The sequence below is a fragment of the Hypomesus transpacificus genome, unplaced genomic scaffold (genome assembly GCF_021917145.1).
Source record: "Hypomesus transpacificus isolate Combined female unplaced genomic scaffold, fHypTra1 scaffold_105, whole genome shotgun sequence".
NCBI classification, from domain to species: domain Eukaryota; kingdom Metazoa; phylum Chordata; class Actinopteri; order Osmeriformes; family Osmeridae; genus Hypomesus; species Hypomesus transpacificus.
The window spans coordinates 586,081-609,748 of NW_025813697.1; the positions used below are offsets into that span (position 1 = coordinate 586,081).

General features: G+C 40.9%; 2 protein-coding genes across 5 annotated transcripts in view; one reads left to right on the forward strand and one right to left on the reverse strand.

The window, feature by feature from the left end:
- The window catches only part of itgb2 (integrin, beta 2), a 46,476-nt gene that overhangs the window by 4,955 nt on the left and 17,853 nt on the right, over positions 1-23,668 (forward strand). For all 4 annotated transcript variants that reach the window (XM_047050222.1, XM_047050223.1, XM_047050224.1 and 1 more), the window contains 9 exons: positions 8,060-8,218; positions 8,333-8,428; positions 8,567-8,656; positions 8,903-9,040; positions 9,139-9,329; positions 9,521-9,753; positions 10,121-10,340; positions 21,334-21,542; positions 21,780-21,946. In XM_047050222.1, the coding sequence (XP_046906178.1) occupies positions 8,060-8,218; positions 8,333-8,428; positions 8,567-8,656; positions 8,903-9,040; positions 9,139-9,329; positions 9,521-9,753; positions 10,121-10,340; positions 21,334-21,542; positions 21,780-21,946 (1,503 nt within the window). The remainder of the gene's footprint in view (positions 1-8,059; positions 8,219-8,332; positions 8,429-8,566; positions 8,657-8,902; positions 9,041-9,138; positions 9,330-9,520; positions 9,754-10,120; positions 10,341-21,333; positions 21,543-21,779; positions 21,947-23,668) is intronic.
- On the reverse strand, positions 13,285-17,176 carry LOC124487862. The gene is made up of 2 exons (XM_047050227.1): positions 14,082-17,176; positions 13,285-13,976 (listed from the first exon to the last, which is right to left on the reverse strand). The coding sequence occupies exon 1, from the start codon at positions 15,634-15,636 to the stop codon at positions 14,089-14,091; it is 1,548 nt and encodes a 515-aa protein (XP_046906183.1). The 5' UTR covers positions 15,637-17,176; the 3' UTR covers positions 13,285-13,976; positions 14,082-14,088.

Below are 23,668 nucleotides of genomic sequence, written 5' to 3' on the forward strand. Positions count from 1 at the left end.
ATTTATAAAAAACATGTCACATGTTGTTGCTGTGTGCTGTGGCCTGGGTACTTAACAAAAGCTGCAGAGCTTTTACATCTTCAAATGGTAGCCCTGCCCTAGCTGGTGGCAGTAGAACACGCTAAGGCCAAATCCCAATACTCTGTCTTACCCTTACCCCTAGCCCTTGGTTTACCCCTAGCCCTTCTCTCGAAACTGAGGGGTAAGGGCTACATAGCCTTATGAAATGAGACACCACTTGGTTATGGTTATGTATATTGATGTCTCCAAAGCAAGTAGTGTTAAACACTGATATCAAACTAAATTCACCGCTAATGGAGTTTAATTAAAACTGTAGACATGCTAGCCAGAGAAATGCGGGACTATTTTGCAAATCAGCAATGTAACGTTAGTGTAGCAAACTAGCAATTTTTTTAAACGTTTCAATTAAGAACATGGTTACAAATATGTATGTATAGGACTGTGTATAGCACAAAACAAGACAATTTTTTAATAAATTATTTAAGCCGAAAATATTACATTCATCTGACTTTCCGGATGATCTGGCCGCCATTGTTGCCGGTAGCGCAGTATTCACATACCCCTAGGTTTCAAATAAGCTCAGTTTTCACTTGGTTTTAAGGGGTGTATACCCCTTCGTCTTAGCCCTACCCCTCGCTCAAAAAGAGAATTGGGACACCACTTACACGAACACGCAAAACTAAGGGCTAGGGGTAGGGATAAGACAGAGTATTGGGATTCGACCCTATCCACATCCCCAGTAGTTTACATTTACATTTAGTCATTTAGCAGACGCTCTTATCCAGAGCGACTTACAGTAAGTACAGGGACATTCCCCCCGAGGCAAGTAGGGTGAAGTGCCTTGCCCAAGGACACAGCGTCATTTGGCACAGCGGAGAATCGATCCGGCAACCTTCTGATTACTAGCCCAACTCCCTCACCGCTCAGCAGAAACCACACTGAGGCTATGCCTCGACATCCGTGGCTGAGAGCTACGATTTCATCATTTCCCCTGCAGATACAGCTAGATAGAAGCTGGAGGCTGTGGTGATGGGGGCAACATGAGCAAAGTGAGTGCATCACACCTCGAGCAGTGTCAGTGTGTGAGTTCCTGGTCTTTAAATAGACCACCCTGTGAATTTAGAGGGGTTCATTGAATGTACATAATATGATGCAGGAAGCTGACTAACAGTGAGCTTGTCACAGTCTCCCACATGAACCAGCACCACTTGTTTCTTTTGTGTTATTCCCTCAGAAGGAAACCTATTGTTATTAGGGTTCCTCCATTAGGAGGAATTGTTATTGGTATTATTATAATAATAATTAGGGTTCCTCCAAGGACCTCCATAGCTTCTAAACAGCTTAGTAACTTTTACAGACCATGTATAAACTTACAGAGACCAAATAATTGCCCTTTGGTGGCAATGTTTTGCCATTGTGTAATAAACACCGCCCTCGATTAAACGCAGCACCAAAAAAATCTTAAAACTGTTATTTCATTAGCTAATTTAGCTTGTCGACTCTCTCACTCACAAGCGTTCCAAAAGGCCTTCAATATAAAGGCACTGTACTCTTACCAAATAAAGTCACTTATTAATACTGAATGCAATTATATAATTCAACATTATGACATTGGTTGATAACGAATTTACATTATAATTTTGTAATTGCGACTATTAGATGTAGCCTACAATATAGCGAGATAGCTGACTTCATCACTGGCGAATTTGCCTTTCATCAACCCCAAGTTCACGTGCTACAGATCTGTTGTTGCTGGTGAGCAGTGTTGGGGGAAGTTACTCAAAAAAGTAATATATTTCTTATTATTGTTCAGTAAGAGTAGTGTGATTAAGTTACATTATTACTTTCTGTACAAAGTCATTATTACTTATTGGGTGTGCTTTGCCTTCGGCGAGGGCGCAACCTTTGTTCTCTCACATATATATATTTATTCTTATTGTTTCTTTTTGCCCCCCTAAGGATGCCTCAATAATTGGACCACATAGAAAATGTTGGTGTCAAAAGTTTTGTCTTGGTAGTGATTGAGTTGCTTGTATTTTTATTTACGTTCCGTTGCATGGTTTAAGTTTAACTTACGTTTTTGTGGAGAAAAGTGGAGTTAATGGTGGCTAACTTGCTAACCACAGTCACTGACGTGACGTTATACGTCACTAATGTCACGAAAACACGCGTGACTACCTCTAGCAGAGGAGTTCCAAGATGTAAGTCAAAATGACAGCAGCGGTGTGATTTCGCTCTGTCAGGTAACTCGGGGGGTTTGAGTTTAACTAACCGATGCAACTTTAAATATTACTAGAAGGCACAATAGATAAGTGACAACATAACAAGGACCTGAATGGCCAAATGGAAAAGCAAAAACCTTGAGTCTGGAGAAAACTGACAACACTCATGTTCCTCTGAACATGCAGCACATGGATGAAGCTAGCAACAACCCTTTTGACATGCAGGATGTGGATGAAACTAATGGTCAAGAAAAAGATGGTGACTGGTTTGAGGCAAGTCCAGACGCACAAATTGATTCGGAGTCACTTGTGACTCCACTTCCAGATACTCCGATAAAACCTCCAACAAAAAAGCAAAATGCGACAACAGAGAGACTGCTGGTATTCTAGAAGCTATCCTTGTGTTATCTGGGAAACATGATGAGGCTTTTCGGAAAATCTCTGCTATAGAAAAAACGACGGAGTCAACTTTAAAACAAATAGAAAAGCTAACTTCGACAGTTCAGCAGCTCACTCTGGATGTTAAACAACAGTAACAAACACTAGAAGTTATGAAAAAAGAGAGAACTTTATTTTCACTTAACATTTACACCTACAGTTTAGTGTAGTGTAATTGTTTGCTGTGATAAGTAAATGCTAGTGTGATAATAAATGACAAACTATCATGATACATTATTTTAATGCAGGAATTTCTTTTGAAATAGTATCTGCTGGTGCCCCCCCCCCCCCCCCCCCCCCCCCCCCCCCCCCCCCCCTCCCCCCCATTGAAATGAATGAATGACTCGAAAAAAGATTTGTTCATTTTACTGAACGAGATTCAAAGAACTGAATCAGCAAAATGATCTGAATTTCCCATCACTATCAGGAGTAGAATCATCCTGTGCAAAGTGGCTCCTAATATTCGTGACAACCTAAAGGTGGGGATCGACATCGTCCGTCGTGTTGGGCAGCGTTTCTTTTAGATAACAAACTGAGACTCACAGAAGCTCTATCCCCTGAAGAGAAAGCAGCCAGAGAGATACTGTGGCCCTTAGTGACGAAAGCAAGAGATGAAGGGAAGAAGGCCTCGTTTCGCGGCTCCTTTGTCTTCAACGGAAAAAAGATGGACTGTTCACAGGTAACATAGAAAGTCTATACAGTCGTAAGTCTCAGCTTATACTGAGAATGGTCACTCAAGATCTTTGATACTTAGGCCTAGGGCTGGGCGATAAATCGATAAAAATAACTACCGAAGTAATGACTTCCCTCGATAAAGATATTGTAACATTAATTCATTTTCAATAATATTGATAATGTCGATAGAGAATAATTAGGAACAGCAGTCCATTTAATTTCTGTGATGCAGCAGGAAGTTGCGGAGAAATGGTAGCCTATGCTCACTAAAATATACTGAGCACGTCGAGTGGAGTAGCTAATGTTAACCGCGGAAAATTAGTCTTATTGCCGAAAACAGTGGCAGCAATAGCCATGGCGAGGGAGCAACTTCCAATGAAGAAATTGTTGATAAAAAGGGTTAGTCTTGTTCAGTTATTTGGAAGTTGTTTGGCTTTTTGAAATCCTACAAAGAGCAGAGCAATGTTCAGTGCAAATTGGTGTAGTAAACAAACAGGTGGTTACCAAGTCTGGTAATACGACAAACTGCAAATGTGGACTTATTGTTGACCTCGACCTACGGTCTCGGTTAACAAAAGTTTTAACAAATCTCTGCTTACAAAGGTGTTGGTAGATCTGTCGAAAGTCCATATTCGTTTTTTTATATAATATAACAACACGTAGGAAAATCCCAAATCAAACACGACGAATCTGGCGCAGACGCCATGTTGTCAACATCTCCAAGGCAACCGCTTGCTTGGTCCGTAAATCGTTTGAGGACCTCTGGAGAGGTCGACAAACGGTTTTGCGGATTTCTTATAACGTCTCTGGACATATAAGAACAGCGTTTTGGTCCAATTATAATACCAATATATATGAAACCTTTTTTACATTTACATTTACATTTAGTCATTTAGCAGACGCTCTTATCCAGAGCGACTTACAGTAACTACTACAGGGACAATCCCCCCTTTTTTACCACCTGAAGCAAAATCACTCCTTGGAACATGCAGAAATTTAGCTAACGAATTTCCATATCGAATGCTGCTTGGCCCCTTCATTGCTGCTTGCAGCTATATTTATTATTATTATTATTATTATGCATAGCGATTGGTGCGAAGTTTTGAAATTTGGCACACTGATTTGGAACGGTCTCCTGATTATCGTCACCAAGTTTCATGTTGATCCCTGAAGCTCTATAGCGCCACCAAGGCGTCAAAGTTGGAGGTGCGTTTACGCCCACAACTTTTGAACTGTGAGACCGTTTTTCTTAATTGAGGTATCATTGGATTCCTTGGATGCAGATGATTCGATTGAACCCTGTGACGTCATTGTCGTCATGATGGTTTTTACGTCATTTGTATTTTAAGAAATTGCTACTTTTTCGAACTCGTCCTAGGCCGTTGCTCCGATTTTCATGAAAATTGCAACAGATCATCTTCAGACCATGCCGACAAAAAGTTATCATAATTTTTTTGATGAGTCAAACCGTTCACGAGTAACGTGCAAATGATTTTGACAAAGAGCACGCCAAAGCGGACGTGAGGCCTTGTCTCTGCGACGGTTTACCGTATGGAGACGAAACTTTGAGAATGTCATCACAAGCATGTCATCTAATCATCTTCCTACCACAATCACCTTGATATGTCAAAATATGACTGAATTACAGCTGTTTATTCTTGGGTCAAATCTGACAAAGCTCGCCACGGGACAAACGGCTTCCTTTTTTTTATAAAGTAACCAAACACATCATTTCTTAGCAGACAGAATAGCTCACTGGGATAAGAAGGGCTGCCTTGAAACGCAAGGTCGTAGGATCGAATCCAGCCACAGTCGTCAAGCATGTCGTGACACTGGATTATCTGTTTAGCGAAGCCAGGTATGCCACAGTAGCTGTCTAGCAGTATAATCATAATGGTAACGATAACGTTTCATTGTCAGGGGATTTATAATCAAGAAGAAGCGGATTTATTGTGCTTTGTAGATATAACGCTGCTACATGTAGCCAGCGCATTCTGTCTCAAAATGACATGAATGTTTTTTATGAAAAGTTTTGCTTTTTAGCAACTGAATTTCCATATCGAATGATGCTTGGCCCCTCCATTGCTGCTTGCAGCTATATTCATTATTATTCTTGAAATTTATCTCATGAACACATTGGTTAAAAGTTTAGAAATTTGCCATATTGATACAACATGCCACAACTAAGGCCCAAACACAGGCTGGCCCACATCAGACCATAGGGGGCGCCACAGGCCACGCCCAAATGTCCACTTTTCAGAGTGACTGCATTTCCACCCCATTGATCCAATTCTTCTGAAACTTGGTGTGCATGCCTCATTTTTCATGAGGAACGAAAAAGCCTCAAGGACCCAAAATGTCCACCATGATTGATTTTCTTGTACAGTGACGATTTGGGAAAACCTTCAAAATAGTTTTCATCCAACAAAAAAGGTCAAATTGACTTGAAATTTTTACAGATATGTATCATTTACATATAAAAAAATGTTACTTAAGACAGTTGAATCAAATACAAAATGGCTAAAAGGGGTGTATTTATGTAAATGTCCACATTGCCTCAATAAGTTTGTGTCACTAAATCAAATGTCATTTTGAATGATGGGTTTTCAAACCTAATAGGCTTTAAGATGAAACCACCCTGAAGTACCCTGCAAAGTTTCACCTTGATTTGTGAAAATATGACTGAATTACAGCTGTATGAGCTTGACCAAATCTGATAATGCTTGCCATTGGAAAAACATCTTATTTTATTATCCAGTTGATGACTGAACATGGCTGATTTCAGATCTGGCAATTGCTCAATTAGTTGAGACGTTGTGCTTGTAAACAAAAGGGTGTAGGTTCAAAACCAGTCAAAGGCAAAACACTTTTTTTTGACAGAACGGTTTCTAGTCTTCCGGTCAAACCTCCGGATGTAAAAAATAACAATGAGTGTTTATTTGAGCCCATAAAAACCCTCCGATCATCTGTTTAGCGAGACTGTGTAAACCACTGCAAAACAAGCCAAGTTTACAACAGTAGCTAGCTACTTGGAGTTTACGCATGGTAGTGTCAGATTCACAACCGAATTAGCTCGAATGAAGGATATTGATTATTCAGCCTGTTGCCTGTTGCGCAAATTCATTTCAGGAACCTAAGCCAGGACAAATCGCAACTGATGCTAGGCATGATTTCAAATTCCCTTACATGACAAGTTTTGGCACCCCAAGCAACCTTTTTAAAGCACTACGAGTAAGCTATTCTTTACAGCAGCAACTCAGTCGTCCCGTTGTCCCGTCTTTATGTCCCATATATAAATTGGACCAAACTACAGCTGTTTGAAGTTTAACCAAATCTGACAATGGGTGCCATTGGAGAAATTTCTTATTTTCTGATACAAAAACTGAATAATCTATGTCTAAGTCTGTTAATGGCTTAGTAGGATGAGATGCAGTGCTGATGTGTGAAGAGTTGTGGGTTCAAATCCAGTCAGAGATTCAAACTTTTTTATTCTGACAGAAATTACAGTTTCAAATCTTCTGGTTAATCCCAGTGTAACTATCTAATATGTCAATTTGGCCATTTTCAAGGAGGAATCTGCCATTGCTGCTTGCAGCTATATTTGTAGCATATTTTTGTCAGAAGGATTTCGGATCAGAGAGTCAGAGTGGAATATCTTTCAAATTGTGAATGATACAGGAAGACATAGCTAGAGACTCCTATAATCTAGCACATTATATAGTCAAATATGAGGTTGTCCCTTGCCCTCCATAATCCTATCTCTCAATATTTTCCCACACTTTCTCTCAGTTCATTCACCCTCTCATGACACGACATGTGTTCTTGGCTATATCAGTCTATGGTCAGCCTGACCGGCTCTTTCTGTTCCCTTTCTCCTCTTAAGGATGGGACAGATACTCATAACAAAGGATATGTTCTTCTGTTCTATGGGTTTCTCCTTTTAACCTCTGGCCATACCCCTATCCCTAGGGAGCGTGATGATTCTTATTGTATTGTATTATATAATTCCCTGTACTATTTACAACAACATTTCCCGTGGAAGTGCAATCAATGCACACTCCCTCAGATGTTGGCACGTCGTGGCAACATCCAGCCCTCCCTACCATGTAGGAACATTCGTCATTCTAACCTCTAGTCTGTGTAATCAATACATTTTACGCTACATACAACATTATTTTGAAGTGCAAATGAGCAGCAACAAATGAAAAAAGCTTTTTAATCTATGCATCTAAATAAATAATAAGTATGCATACTTATTTATAAGTTATTATACCTAAATATTTGTTAAAATATAAGTTAAAAAAACAGGCCCATCTGCAACAGACGCAAGCACACCTCACAATTTCCCCAGAATTTGTACCCTCTCTAGTTATAATATAAAATATGGACTGTGCTTGAAAATAGGATTGACTGGAATTCTCAACATGTATTAGTAGTTGAGTATATGTGCAAAAAGACACAACGTTTTGTCAATAAACAAATATTTTTGAAGCACTTAGGTTTTAGTGATGGTAAGAATTACTCATACTGTACTTTTACTTTACTAATAATAATGTTATATACATGACCTTTATTCAGATGTTTCTTCTATGATTACATTGTTTCATTATGCATACATTATTTGTGGTTCTTCTATTCTGTGGTACATAAAACACAAGGCATACAAGCTATACTCATATGCAACTAAATACTTTTTATCACAGGACAAAATTGGTTGGAGAAATAGCAGCACTCGGTTGATAGTACTGGCCACAGATGCTGGTTTCCACATGGCAGGGGATGGCAAGCTGGCTGGCATACTGGAGCCCAACGATGAGAATTGCCACCTGGAGAGTCATCTGTACGCCAAGAGCAACAAGATGGTATGTGACGATTGGTAAAATGCTTTAGTTTGGGGTTTTACTGTGCCACCCTAAGTTGAATTAATGTGGCACTGTGTCTGACTATAACAGTTGTGTGGGTATTGTATTTATTAGGACTATCCATCTGTTGGTCAAATAGCGACACAGCTGAAAAATAACAACATTCAGCCCATCTTTGCTGTGACACAGAACATGAAAGAGGTGTACATGGTAAACAAATGTTTTAAACAATCTACTTTGGGCATCTACTTTGCTGTATATAATATACATGTTTCACATATATTTACTATGTTAATACATGTTTCTGTGCATTTATTATGTTGCTCTATGTAATTGCTTTTATCACAGGATCTTAGTGCCATGATTCCAAAGTCTGAAGTGGGAGTGTTGTCTGATGACTCCAGAAATGTAGTAGAATTGATTACAAAGGCCTATGATGTAAGTAAATATTTGCTTACTATTTTTTCCCTGTCAAGTCATCCTGGACCTAGTTCAGAGGAAAATAATTGTATATCATTTTAAACTACTGAACTGATTTGAACCTAATAATAAGCTTTTATATTTATCATTTTGATGTAAATGAAGTGTTCAACTCCTGGCCTCAGGTCATTTCATGAAATGGGTCAACAGAATGGATCAATACTCATAAAAATGAACTGTGGGTTATTTTGAATCCTTCCACAGAAACTGTCCTCCAAAGTCACTGTGACACATGGTGAACTTCCTGAAAATGTAAAGGTCACATACACCCCCATCTGCAAGGGTATTGTGGGAACCCTGGGGGACAAAGGAGCATGTGAGAACGTGGGGGTGGGACAGTTGGTAAGTCGTAAAAAAACATCTCAGTGAAAGGTCAATATTTACATCAAAACTAAACAAGTCATTTAAGATTTATCTCTCTCATGGCTTTTTCTTTCCAGATTATGTTCAATGTCACAGTGATAGCAGATGCATGTATCGATGAAACATCGTTTTTTATTGGTCCCCTTGGCATCAAAGATAAGCTGCTAGTCAAAGTATCAACTCGCTGTGAGTGTACATGTGACGATCCACTGGTTAGCAACCACGCACACTGCTCTGGCAATGGCACGGTCAGCTGTGGCATATGCAGGTAGGACAGCCATCAAGTCTCCAATTATATAACACAATTTCTAATATATCTGCAAAAAGTTCCCAAAGATTTATTGTGATCTATTTAATATCTTTGCAAAATCATATATATATTTATATAACTCCCTAATATTAACTTTTGTTTGGCACCTTATGCAAAGTAAGAGACCCATTTTTGTCCAATCTGTTCAGCTGCAAAAATGGATTTGTGGGGCAAAAGTGTGAATGCGCCATTGGTGAAAAGGATGAAAGCTCTCTGAGGGTGGCATGCCGGCGCAATAATGGCACTGAGTGTGAGGGACGTGGGGATTGTGTGTGTGGCCAGTGCCAATGCCATGCCCAGAAAGGTGGCAGCACATACCACGGTCAATTCTGCGAGTGTGATGACGAGAACTGTGAGAAATTCCAGAACAAACTGTGCGGAGGTAGCATCTATTTCTTTCTCTAAGAAATATACAAAATAAAAAAATGCTATTCAAATAAATTAAACATAGACCCAACACATATTTAGCCAATCATTTAGTAAGAAGACCATTTAGAAATGTTTTGTCAGATAATGCCACATTTGCATTGACCTCAAGTCTACCTACCTGTATAATCATCAAGATATGCTAACCAGTATCTGAAGCAAACACATGCAATCCATCTCTTGTGGGTCTTGTCTATTGCTGCCCATCCAAGCACTCTAAAGAAGCTCTAAGATGTATTTTGCATTAATAGAACATTTTGTATTATTAGGAAGTTAAACTTTGTACAAACGATGTGTGTGTAATTTATATTTTTTGCTTAAAGGTAATGGGAAGTGCAACTGTGGCAAATGTGAATGTAACCCAAAATATGAAGGACCTGCCTGTAACTGTAAGAAGTCGGATGAGCAGTGTCGCACACCAAGTGGATCTGTATGCAGTGGCAGGGGCACCTGTAAATGTAACCAGTGCGAGTGTTTGGAGGGTTATGAGCGTCCTTTCTGTGTTGTCTGCCACGGTTGCGCCTCCACCTGTCAAACCAAAGGGTAAGAGGCCTTACTGTACTTACTCATCAGTTATTTTAGTGCTATATAACACAAACAAAAACTAAATTGTATGGGTAGATTTATCTTTGCACTCATTCAAATTCGAGGACCCTGTTTTCTTAACTTTTCCTAGATGTTTTACCAACCAAAATGTAATTTTTCTAAATCACAAAGTGGAAGCTAATTTAAAACTACTGTAATTTGCTCCAGTTTCTGTCAAAATGCTGCAAGCTGCAATTTTTGACCTGCCTTTTAAGGCTGCTATTCTCTTGTCTATCAGCAGATGCCACAAGGGCTCCCTTGCACAAGTGTTCTGTCATTTAGACAAAGGTTATATCCTAAATACGATTAATATTTCTAGCAAAATATGTACAGTTTATGTATAGCCTTTAATTGTATGCAAAATACAATTAAATTCTGCAACAACAGTTTTGCTAATGGTAACCCATCAATTCATCTTCATCCACGGTTCGCTGTTGCACCAGGCTAAGCAGGGTACACTCCTCACCCTAACTTCGCCTTCCCGTCCCATCCATGAATATCAAAAACAGGATCAGATACAAGCGGCAGCCAACACCCACTGGAAATTATGTGTTTGACTTTGTGTTGAGAATGCAAACAAACTTTGTTTAAACAGAGACCGGATGGCTTATAGCAACGGCCCCAGTACCCCATATTCCCGCAATGCCTCCTACAGGATTCCTGGGAGTCATAAGTCTCTGAGTCCCATTTTATTTTTTTAGCTTCACTACCCATTCGTCATTTGTTCCTCTTGAACCACTCTGGATTGAAGGAGTGTTTTTTGTCCTCCCCAGACTGAAGGATATTAAAATCCTCTGGCTGGTGTGGTCCCTAACATTTAATCTCAAATTGTTCCTCAAATGGCAAAGTACAAAATATAACTCTTAATAAATTGTTGACCCAGTTCATAATTGCAGTAGTGGCTGGCCAACATACAGTAACTGTGAATGATTAAAGGATGACAGTTGAATTTGTCGACTAGCTGGGTAGCAACTACATACCAAGTGAAAGTCTTGACGTATGTCATTTGATTATGTTTCATTGGCTATGGGGCCAACATGATTGTGCCCCAATCATGTTTACAACAACAAACCTGGTTGTAAACTATAGCAGCTGAAATTACTGAATCTCCGGTCCTGGTGTCGTAAAAGCACTTCCAAAAAGATGACAAGCAAATGGTCACTAGACCTTACGGCCGAATCCTAATACTCTGTCTTACCCCTAGCCCTTAGTTTACCCCTAGCCCTTGTGTCTCAAAACTGAGGGGTAAGGGCTACATAGTCCTATGAAATGAGACACCACTTGGTTACGGTTACGTATATCGATGTATCCAAAGAAGCAAGAAGTGTTGTGCACTGATATCAAACGAAATTTGTTTGAAATTCGCTGCTAATGGAGTTTAATTAAAACTGTAGACATGCATGGAGTCCATTCAAGGCTAATCAGAGAAATGCGGACTGTTGTGCAAATCAGCAACGTAACGTTAGTGTAGCAAACTAGCGTTTTTCTTTTACGTTTCAATTAAGAACATGGTTGCAAATACATATGTACAGGACTGTGTAAAACACAAAACAGGACTGTCATAATTTATAACAATTATGTAAGCAAAAAATATTAAATTTATGGGACTCTCTGGATGATCTATCCGCCATGGCGGACATACCCCTAGATTTCAAGTAAGCTCTCGAGCTTACTTGGTTTTAAGGGGTGTATACCCCTTCGTTTTAGCCCAACTCCTCGATCAAAAAGAGTATTGGGACACCACTTACTCTCACGGGAACACGCAAAACTAAGGGCTAGGGGTAAGACAGAGTATTGGGATTCGGCCTACGTGTCCACCTAGCTTTGTCGAACAGTATCTCCTTTAAACAAACCAACATCCTCTAGTCTTACTCAATAACAAATGCTCACCCTTCCCCAGGTCAACAAGATAAGGGTCCAGTATGTTTACGTAAGCCTAGAGTTAATTTAGGGATAGCTTCTCTCTCTGTACACATGGAATGTTAAACACAGTATAATTCTATACCTAAAATCCTCTGGCTGGTGTGGTCCCTAACATTTAATCTCAAATTCTTCGTCAAATGGCAAAGTACAAAATATAACTCTTAATAAATTGTTGACCCGATTCATAATTGCATAAGTGAATGCTGCGGTGTTCTCAGCTAATGCTGTTGTGTTCTCGGCTGATGTTGTTGTGGTCTGAACCAATGCTGATGTGTTGTCACTTAATGTTGTGGTGTTGTAAGTAGTTGATTGTTTTTTGAAATGCAGTGTTTTTATAAATGTTTAGTTTTTGTTAATGTGTTTTGTGCTAATGTTGTTGTTTTTAACTTTTGTTTGCTTCGCTAATGTTGTTGTGTTGTGCACGCGTGGGCCACCGTAAATAGCTCATGATTCACGCACCTAAGACCCCCCCCCCCCCTTTCAACGGTGACATCCGGTAGGAGGCAGTGTTGTTCTCTGCATTGATGGCTGTGTAGTGCATTCAGGGATTTCGCTCCGTTAGGGCAATATCATCTAGCTATGGCTGGACAAAAAGGATCGCCTGCTGATGGTGTGTCTTCAAGTAAAAATCACATCAAATTGCCTTATTTGCTTAACAGTGAGATAGCAAGCCAGCTAGCTAATAAAATGTGTATCTTTGCTAAGAGAAGTTATTGAAACTGCTCATAAAAACATGACCTTACTACTTTGGTTCTTGTTAATTAGTTATTAGTCAAAGTTACAAATTGTATTAGCTAGCTGGTAAGGCAGTTTCAATGGATTTGTACTTACTGTCGAAGACACACCATCAGCAGGCGATCCGTCTTGTCCAGCCATAGCTAGATGATATCGCCCTAACGGAGCAAAATCCCTGAATGCACTACACAGCCATCAATGCAGAGAACTGCCCCCCTACCAGATGTCACTGTCTGCAGGGGGGGGGGGCTTACGTCCGTGAATCAAGAGCCATTTATGTGTGATTTAACGCGTGCATTGGGCGATCCACAAATGCAGATTCAACACTTCACACACGGAATTGTAGATTTACATAAGTGCACGTGTAATGTTGTACCAACTACGCCACCTAGTTGTACGTCTAGGAACTCAATTGGTTCGTTTTGAGAGGGAGGAACCTGTGTGTTTGACCAAAGGAACAGTCGACAACCATGCCATATAAAGTAATGTATTTTAATCAGTATAAAAGGTATTTCCAGGATTCCGAAATGTCTACAGGTTTAAAAGAGAGAATGTTTCAGTCTCTAACAGCGTCACCCGTGTGTGCTGACTGGTAGCCTCGTCTGTAGGGCCAAGTCCGTAGGTCTCCCTCCGTAATCCGAATCACTGTCTTGCGGTCCTCTGATTACCCTGGTTCCCGTCTCGTTCCCACAGCGTCGTCCGGGTGTGCCGAATGTTAGCCACGCCCTTAGATCTCCGTCCGTGGTTCCTCTGTGACTTCGTTGGTGGTTTAAGACTCTTGTTTCCCCGTGAATTCCTTGTTTTATAGGCCAGGTATTCCGCCCCAACTGCGCTCCAATTGGTCCTTTCCTTTATTGTCAATTAGGCCCAACTGCGCTCCAATTGGTCCTTTCCCTTATGTCAATCAGGCTCGGTGACTCCGGAGGTACAGCTCCGCTGTCAAAAGAGAAAGGCAAAACAACCACACAGTAACCAAACAAGGCACACTACTTCAACCCAAATAATAACCCAATTAACTAAATATACAAATACACCCTGTACCTCACTTTCAAGCCGGTGACATCCCCCCCGACTTTATCCTTGCCAGGCCCGGGCAAGCCAATCTTTTAGTGTCCGTAACTTCCTGGTGGTAACCCAGGTTGGCTCGGGCGGAGCGCCTAAGGACTTCCCCTCTGTCTGGGTCCCTTACCGGTAGGTGGTGTTCTGGTCCAACAACTTCAAGCCTTGGCACAAGATCATAAAATGGGGGCTGTGTCCCAGCCACAGCATCGCTGAAAGGTGCAGTGCTAAACAGTGGAGTTTTTATTTCTACCTCAGTCCTAGATGTTAGTTTCTGGTCCGGTATCTGGTGCACAGGAGTAGTGCAAACTTTAAGGGCATTTCGATGTTGGGTGCCTTCTTTCCCCCCTCTTTCTGGTCTGACTTTGTAGACCACCCCTGTGTCGCCTACCAGACCAACCACAACATAAGGCTCTGGGTTCCACCAGCTATGCAATTTCCCTTGCCCTTGCCTATTCCTGTCCCGCACCCACACCCGCTCACCAGGTAGAATAGGGGCTGCTTGGGCCTTAAAGTCATAATGGAGCTTTTCTCGAGAGGCTACCTCCATCATCTTTTTACTGGCAATGTTATATGCCAGTGTCAACCTCTGATGGTGATCTCTGACCCATCCCGCTATGTTTTGTTTTGGGTATACGGGAGTCACTCCTAAACTTACATCGACGGGGAGTCGGATATGTCGGCCAAACATTAGGTATGATGGGGCAAAACCAGTGGCACTGTGGGCAGTACTGTTGTAGGCTTGCAGCAGTTTGGGGAGGTATTCTGGCCACCTAGTCTTCCTCTCCGCCTCCAAGGTCCTCAACATGTTCAACAGGGTCTGGTTCATTTTCTCTACCCTCCCATTCCCAGAAGCATGATAAGGGGTGGTCCTACTCTTGACAATGCCGTAAAAGTCACAAAGTTGTTTCATCATGTCCGACTCAAAATTGGGGCCCCTATCAGAATGGAAACGAGCCGGGCAGCCAAATGTTTGAATTACTTCAGACCGTTTCCTTCCATATCGATTTTCCTCTAATAGCGCAGCCTCCATCTGGATCTCGTCAAAGGATGAATCTGGTTTCTGCCGAACATGGATTTTCAAAGTCTGAAGGAGGGGGCCATCCTCGAGGCCCAACAGGAATTGTTCTCTTAGCTGGATATCAGTAGGGGCTCCATCTGGGTCTAATTGCAGTAACCTACAATGCAGTTCTTGTAAGCGCAGAGTGTAGTTTTCTACCAATTCATCTGGTTTTTGAGTACAACTATAAAACTGGGACCTCAACACAGGGATAGGAACCTTCTCTGTATAGCGACCATCAAATATAGTAACGATTTTTGCAACAGTATCTCGTTGCCCTGGTGCAACCACACTAACCTGACGTTTGGCCATCCCTGTCAATGCTCCCATTAAAATGTTCACCTTCAAAGGTTCAGTCATGTCCTGTACTCCCAACAGGCTTTGCATCTGTTCCTTCCATTCTCTGTATCTAATGTCGCAACCTTGGCCTTGGAATTTTGGCACCCAGGGTGCTCCCGGATAAATTGGCATCATCATGATTCTGTCCTTTGGTGTCACACACTGTTCCCAAGTCTCAGATCCTGCCGACTACGCCAAATTGTCACCGACGTGTAGTGTTGAACCGACTACGCCACCTAGTTGTACGTCTAGGAACTCAATTGGTTCGTTCTGAGAGGGAGGAACCTGTGTGTTTGACCAAAGGAACAGTCAACAACCATGCCATATAAAGTAATGTATTTTAATCAGTATAAAAGGTATTTCCAGGCTTCCGAAATGTCTAGAAGTTTAAAAGAGAGAATGTCTCAGTCTCTAACAGCGTCACCCGTGTGTGCTGACTGGTAGCCTCGTCCGTAGGGCCACGTCCGTAGGTCTCCCTCCGTAATCCGAATCACTGTCTTGCGGTCCTCTGATTACCCCGGATCCCTTCTCGTTCCCACAGCGTCGTCCGGGTGTGCCGAATGTTAGCCACGCCCTTATATCTCCCTCCGTAATCCAGAACACTCCCTTGCGGCCCTCTAATTACCGCCGTTCCCTTGATGGTCCCGATCGGTTCCTCCGTGACTCATACATAAGTGATAGACCATGAGAAATGCACACACTAAATGTTAAGTATTTTGAGAAATTACAAACTATTTACAAATAGACATTTATGTGTACAAATCATAGCACATTTATGCCAACTTACAAATCATGATTAAGAATTTTGTTTTTGTGGATCGCAAAACAAATTTGTAGATCGCAAACATTTATGGATCATGGCACTACTATAATTTTGAGACATGTCTCTCTCCATACTTTAAATCCTTTACAAATACGTGTTCCGTTTTTGTTTTGTTTTAGGGAAAAGCCAGACTCACATAAGTAGGTGGTTGCAAAAGGGAGAAGGCATTTCAGAGCCCTCTCAGCCACGGCGGGATAGTTCTTTCTTACATGCAGCCAGAGAAGGAAAATGTTTTGGTTTGCCATCTCAATCAGCTCCTCCTGTGATTAAGTCCATACTAGAACCTACATCAGGGGCAAAGGGATCCCTGACCCAGTTAAGATGTGTGTTTTCAAGGTGTTTTTAAATAGTCTCTGAAATATCCCTGGAGGTGCTCCAGGTGAGATGGTGCCCAACTCATCAGGCGACAGCAGCTCCTGGTGAAGCAGTGGGAACATTTCTATAACTCCCTCCTGGAGCTTGTTTGGCCATAGAATAATCTTCTTGGAAAAAACATGCAATTTGTCTTGCACATGCAAAATGTATGTGTCATGCCCCCTTGGATGCTTTAATTCGGTAAATTTAGATGGGGGAACACGTCTGACATATACAAGTTTAGGAATGTAGACTGCATCTGTAAAACTGTCTGCCAGCTGATGCTTTTCAGATGAGAGGAACTATGCAACTTCTGTCCACACCTCATACAGAGTTCAAGACTGCTCCTTGTGACAGCCATAGCGCCCTTCTTGTTACACAGCAGAGTGAACGGTCTGTTTCCAGGGGCAAGCTTTAATGAAATTCAGTACTTGTATTTTGTCTTGTAGTACCTGATTAAGGCCGAATCCCAATACTCCCCCTTACCCCTTCCCCTTCCCCCTTCCCCTTAGTTTTGCGCGTTCCCGTGAGAGCTAGTGGTGTCCCAAGACTAAGGGGTATACACCCCTTAAAACCAAGTAAGATCGGGAGCTTACTTGAAACCTAGGGCTATGTGAAAACTGCGCGACCGGCAACAATGGCGACCAAATCATCCAGAGAGTCCGATAAATGTTATATTATCGGCTTAATTAATTGATAAAAAAATTATGACAGTCTTGTTTTGTGTTATATACAGTCATGAACATATATACAGTGCCCTCCAAAAGTATTGGAACAGTGAGGCCAATTCCTTTATTTTTGCTGTAGACTGAAAACATTTGGGCTTGACATCAAACGATGAATGTGAAACCAGAGATCAACGTTTCAGCTTTTATTTCCAGGTATTTACATCAGGATCTGATGCACAAATTAGAAAATATCACCTTTTTGTTCGAACCCACCCATTTGTCACGTGAGCAAAAGTATTGGAACATATGACTGACAGGTGTGTTTTGTTGCCCAGGTGTGTCCTATTACATACATTATTCAATCAATAAATACCACTGAATGTCTACACTCAGGTTCAGATTGGGTAAGATAGGTTTTGTCTATGCAGACTGTATTCAGAGGTGAAAACAACATGAAAACCGGAGCGCTGTCTTTGGGTGAAAAACAAGCAATTGTGAGTCTTAGAGAAGATGGAAAATCAATCAGAGCCATTGCAGAAACATTGGCCATAGCCAGTACAACCATTTGGAATGTCCTGAAGAAGAAGAAAACTACTGGTGTACTAAGTAACAGACGTCGAACAGGTAGACCAAGGAAAACATCAGCAGTTGATGACAGAAACATTGTGAGAGCTGTAAAGAAAGACCCTAAAACAACTGTTAGTGAGATCAGCAACAACCTCCAGATGGCAGGAGTGAAGGTATCACTATCTACTGTTCGCAGAAGACTTCATGAACAAAAGTACAAGGGCTACACCAGAAGATGCAAACCACTCATTAGCAAGAAGAATAGGAAGGCCAGGCTGGAATTTGCCAAAAAGTACAGAGATGAACCTCAAAAATTCTGGGACAAAGTTTTATGGACTGATGAGACAAAGATTAACTTTTACCAAAGTGATGGAAAGGCTAAAGTTTGGAGAAAGAAAGGAACTGCTCATGATCCCAAACACACAAGCTCATCAGTGAAACACGGTGGAGGTAATGTCATGGCTTGGGCTTGCATGGCTTCTTCTAGGACGGGCTCATTAATCTTCATTGAGGATGTAACACATGATGGCAGCAGCAAAATGAACTCGGAAGTCTACAGAAACATTTTGTCTGCCAATTTAAGGAAAGATGCAACCAAACTGATTGGCAGAGCCTTCATCATGCAGCAAGATAACGACCCAAAACACACTGCCAAAACAACAAAGGAGTTCATCAGGGGCAAGAAATGGAAGGTATTAGACTGGCCAAGTCAATCTCCAGACTTAAACCCTATAGAGCATGCATTTTACCTGCTTAAGAGGAGACTGAAGGGAGGAACCCCACAAAACAAACAACAACTGAAAGAGGCTGCAGTGAAAGCCTGGGAAAGCATCAAAAAGGAAGAATGCAAAAGTTTGGTGACGTCAATGGGTCACAGACTTGCTGCAGTTATTGAAAGCAAAGGATTTGCAACTAAATATTAAGTCTTATTCACTTAAATATGTTTTAAGTATATCTGTTCCAATACTTTTGCTCACATGACAAATGGGTGGATTCAAACAAAATGTGATATTTTCTTAGTTGTGCATCAGATCCTGATGTAAATACCTGGAAATAAAAGCTGAAACGTTGATCTCTGGTCTCACGTTCATTATTTGATGTCAAGCCCAAATGTTTTCAGTCTACAGCAAAAATAAAGGAATTCGCCTCACTGTTCCAATACTTTTGGAGGGCACTGTATTTGCAACCATTTTCCTAATTGAAACGTTTTTAAAAATCGCTAGTTTGGTACGTTAATGTTACGGTTCTGAATTGCACAACAGTCCCGCATTTCTTTGACTAGCATGTCTACAGTTCTAAGTAAACTCCATTAGCAGCGAATTTCGTTTAATATCAGTGTATAACGCTACTTGCTTTGGAGATATCGATACGTGCTAGATGACGTACCTGTAACCAAGTGGCGTCCCATTTCCTAGGGCTATGTAGCCCTTACCCCTTACTTTCGAGGGCCAAGGGGAAGGGGTAAGTTAAGGGGAAGGTGTAAGGGGGAGTATTGGGATTCGGCCTTAAGCTTGTCGTCGATCCTTTTCGCAATGAGTGCCTCGTGGTGGAGCTTGCAGTGTGTGGCAACTACATTTAGGGATTTCAGCTTGATGGAAGAGGTTACTCCACTGTTCCTCCCGGTAATGGCTTGTACAAAAACACCCACCCAATGAGACAAGTCAAGTCCATTAGATTTGATGTACTCATCCAAAATTTGAAAAAAATGTCACTCCCAATGGTTCTACTTTTGAGCACTTTGAGATTTCCTCAACACGCCTTTCCTGGGAAATTAATGTGATGTACAGTACACAAGCAGTTGTGCAGCATTGGATACATCTGTGCTCTCATCCAGCAGAATGCGAAATATTCCCTGGCTCTCACCTGCTCCAAGAGTTGAGCGGACACATCCTGAGCCATGTCACTAATCTGTCAGTTCACTGAATTATCAGAGCAGTGATTTTTTTTTTTTTTTCAAGTAACGCTAAAGTTGAGAGGGTTTTAGTCACTCATTTGAGAGGGTCTCTCTGTAGAGAACACATTTCACGCACTCATAGCCATTCTTACATGCAACAGTAAATCCATACTTTGTATTCTGCCTCATACTTTTGGGGGGGGGGGGTTTATTTAGCCAGTATTTCTTATGATTTTTCCAGCTCAGTTTTTGTCAGTTGGGCTGTTGATCTGCTCGTCAAGTCTTTTCCTTTTTTATTTTTTTTAGGGGGGAATTAGCACCAGCTAGATAGATGCAAGCTAAATTTCAGGAGCGAAGCAGTTTGTGGCAGGTGGCAGGCCAATGCTTGGAATTCCCCTGTGACAAAATATATGCCCACCTCTAAAATCCTCAGATTCAGTTATTCAGTAACTTCACTGGCACTGACTCTGGAAGAATCCGTGTTTGAATAAGGCAGGGATTGGTTAACTAATAGCTAACTAGCTATGTGACTTGACTTGCTCTATCATAATTAATCACTTTAACTACAAACTTATTTTGAGTAGTTATGCTTCAAAACTATATATTTAGTATTAACTCTCCAAACTGAGCTTAAAACTGAGCCTGCTGTCAGATAACTAGCTATGAGTTTCAAGAAACATGAGATGTGCTAGCTAACTTGCGGCTTGGCTGCCACTACATAGCTACATGATAGCTAGTGTACTGTTGCGGCGCACTAATTAAATCATTAGCAGACATTTTTTCAGAGCAGTTTCCCAGCATTGACTTTTCACTATCCTTTCTTTTCTTTTTCATGCAGCAGATTTATGTTGTGACGACATCTTCCTACCACCCGTTGCTAACACAATCCAACTGTCACACTGTGTCAATACTTCGCAAAAAGTAAAGTAATGTTATGACATCCGAATTGAGCGTGCCTTAGTCTACACACAGAAACCCAGGCTATATGGCTGACTACAGAAAACTTGTACAAGAATTGCAACCTAAAAATACATGTCTGAATGCTAGGCTGGCAGTTATCTAACAGAAATATGAGTACAATGACTGATTTTGAACATTTTTGAATATTTGGTTACAAAACACCCATCTCTATGAAAAGTCAAGAAAGCCGGGTCCTGGAATATTTTTTTTTTCAGTGCATTTACATGACTGCCGCTCATCACTAGCTAACTTCACTAGCTCGCTAATTAAAGGGCATGTCCCCTACCCCTAAGGTAACTATCATCGTCTGGCTACAGTAGCTAGATAGCTTGGACAAGAACAGAAGTCAGCATGTTAAAGCTGATGGAAGTTTCAGAATTTTTGTAGTCTATAGAATCCCAAAAGGTAAACACTTAGTTATAATACTTAAATAATGCCTTTACATTTAAAATACTAACAAAAAATCCTTAATCATTTGATAATAGTGAAGGTTAGGCTTAAGGTTACCCTAACACATCAACAATATACATTTTATGTGCATACTGACACTTCTCATCTTTCTTTTACAGGAAATGCATTGAGTGTCTTGGTTTTGGGACAGGCTCCTTCAGTAAGAACTGCTCTATGGCATGTAAGGGCCTCCAGTATGATATGGTGAAAGAGTTGAAGGTCAATAATCCATGCAAAGTCAGGGATGTGGACAGTTGTTGGTTGTCATTTTCTACTACCCAGCTGGATGGAATTGACAACTACACTGCCCAGATCTTAGACACCAGAGGTAAGATTCACCAAAGTACATTTGATCTTTTTGATACACCACATACGTTGCCAACACAGAGTGAAATCCCCAGACCCCTGGACATTTAAATTTGAAGTCATGTTTGTGTCACAGTTGATGCCAATGTATGTACATATTTCTTGTACATGAAACAGATTTAGTAGATAAAAAATGAAACTTCTCAGCCTTCACAGATAAATAAACATAATTTTTTGAAATATGCTTCCTTTGGTCTAGAATGTCCTGAATTGCCAAATATCTATGCCATCATTGGGGGATCCATTGCTGGTGTTGCACTGATCGGCCTACTACTCCTCTTCCTTATCAAAGGCCTCATCTACATGAAAGACTTGAAGGAGTTTAGGAAGTTTGAAAATGAGAAGTCGAAAGCCAAATGGGCAAAGGTGAGATTTTTAATCCAAAACACAGATGGCGATAAGTATGGCCCAATTTAAGACAAATATATGCCTTATTTGCAGTAGTCACATGTTAAATTCAGCACCTTAGATCAAACAAACATTCCTCTAAATCAGTGTTTCCCAAACTTTTTTTCTGGGGACCCATATTTCAAAGTCACAAGCCTTCGCGACCCAAGCCAATAGACATTATTCGTAAATCAAAAAATTAAGGTGGATTTGACCATTATTGAACAATAATGAGGATATTCTATTGTTATTTTATGGTGATTTCAGAACTTGTAGGCCTACTGCCATTGTTAATAAGCTATCTCAGACTGAGGGATCACTTCTCGCTGAACAATTGAACCAGCTCATTTTCGGCCTAAATCATATATATTTTACATTCATTTTCTAGTTCACTGGCTAGTTCACCCCTACAACGCTAGCCTAGTCTACAGTATATTTACATGTATTGATTTAGCAGACGCTTTTATCCAAAGCGACTTCCAAGAGAGAGCTTTACAAAGTGCATAGGTCACTGATAAGCATTGCGGGTAGCCAAAACATGAACAACCAAAATAAGTGCCAAAGGGAAGAACCATAAAAGCATGTAGTTAAACAAGTTACAATTAAACAACATGTATCGCTATGAATGAATGAACGATCAACGAAACAATATTAAACTCGAAGAAAATGTAGTAATTAGGTTCAACTGAAAGGCATGTGGTGTAGCTATAATTGTATGAAATGTATGATGAAAATTTGCTAGCAACTTAGCAAATACCAAGAAAGGTTGCAGCAGTTTGTCTTTCGACTACACTTACAGAATCCGCAATGGGACTGAACTTGAATAGCTTCGGTGACTTTTTATAGTACAAAATTAGTGTCAATCAAAAGGAGATGCAGTCTTTCGACAGGCATTTAGTCATTTAGCAGACGCTCTTATCCAGACCCTCCAATCATCACGCGGAAGCCCATCGTCCAGGCCAACCCACTCCTCCATTCACCCCCAGAGACGCTGAGCGTCCATGGGCGGGACATAATCGCAGTTTCGAAGCACTGAAAAAAACTGTTCAAAACTGCCCCATTGAAGTCCATGGAAGCTGAGCTTCAACATGGAAATGCACTGTGGCGCTACGGGAATGAACGCGAAGGAAATCAGTCAGTCGACCTGTTAATATGTGTAGCTGATTCTGAATGAACTCGTCTTCGATATGAACGTGTTCTAACGCATTTAAAATGTTAACGCAATTGTAAATAATTAACCATTAATTTGTTTAAGAAATCGCCATTGGCAGAGATACAGATCGTGACGATAGGCGACCCCAAAAAAATCTCTTGCGACCCACCTGAGGGTTGCGACCCAGTCTTTGGGAAACACTGCTCTAAATCCTTCACCCCCTCTTGTCCTAACTCCTTTTCTGCAAAATGTAAGCAGGATGTTCCCTAACAATGAACAAAGAAGCTTAAAGTTCAACCACTATTAAAACACATTCATTGTACATACATCCTGAAATTCTATTACAGCACTTAAAGCATTAACACAAATAAGTGTATCTTATTTTAGGGTTGAGCAGATACTCCGCTTAAGTGTACTTAGTAAGTACACTTGTTCACTCCGCTTAAACAAATGTACTTAGTAAGAGTATCATCCGAGTGAAATGTGTCATTATCTGTACTCGTAATAAAGAAAATCCTCATGGGGTAGTAGGGCTGAAACGATTGTCG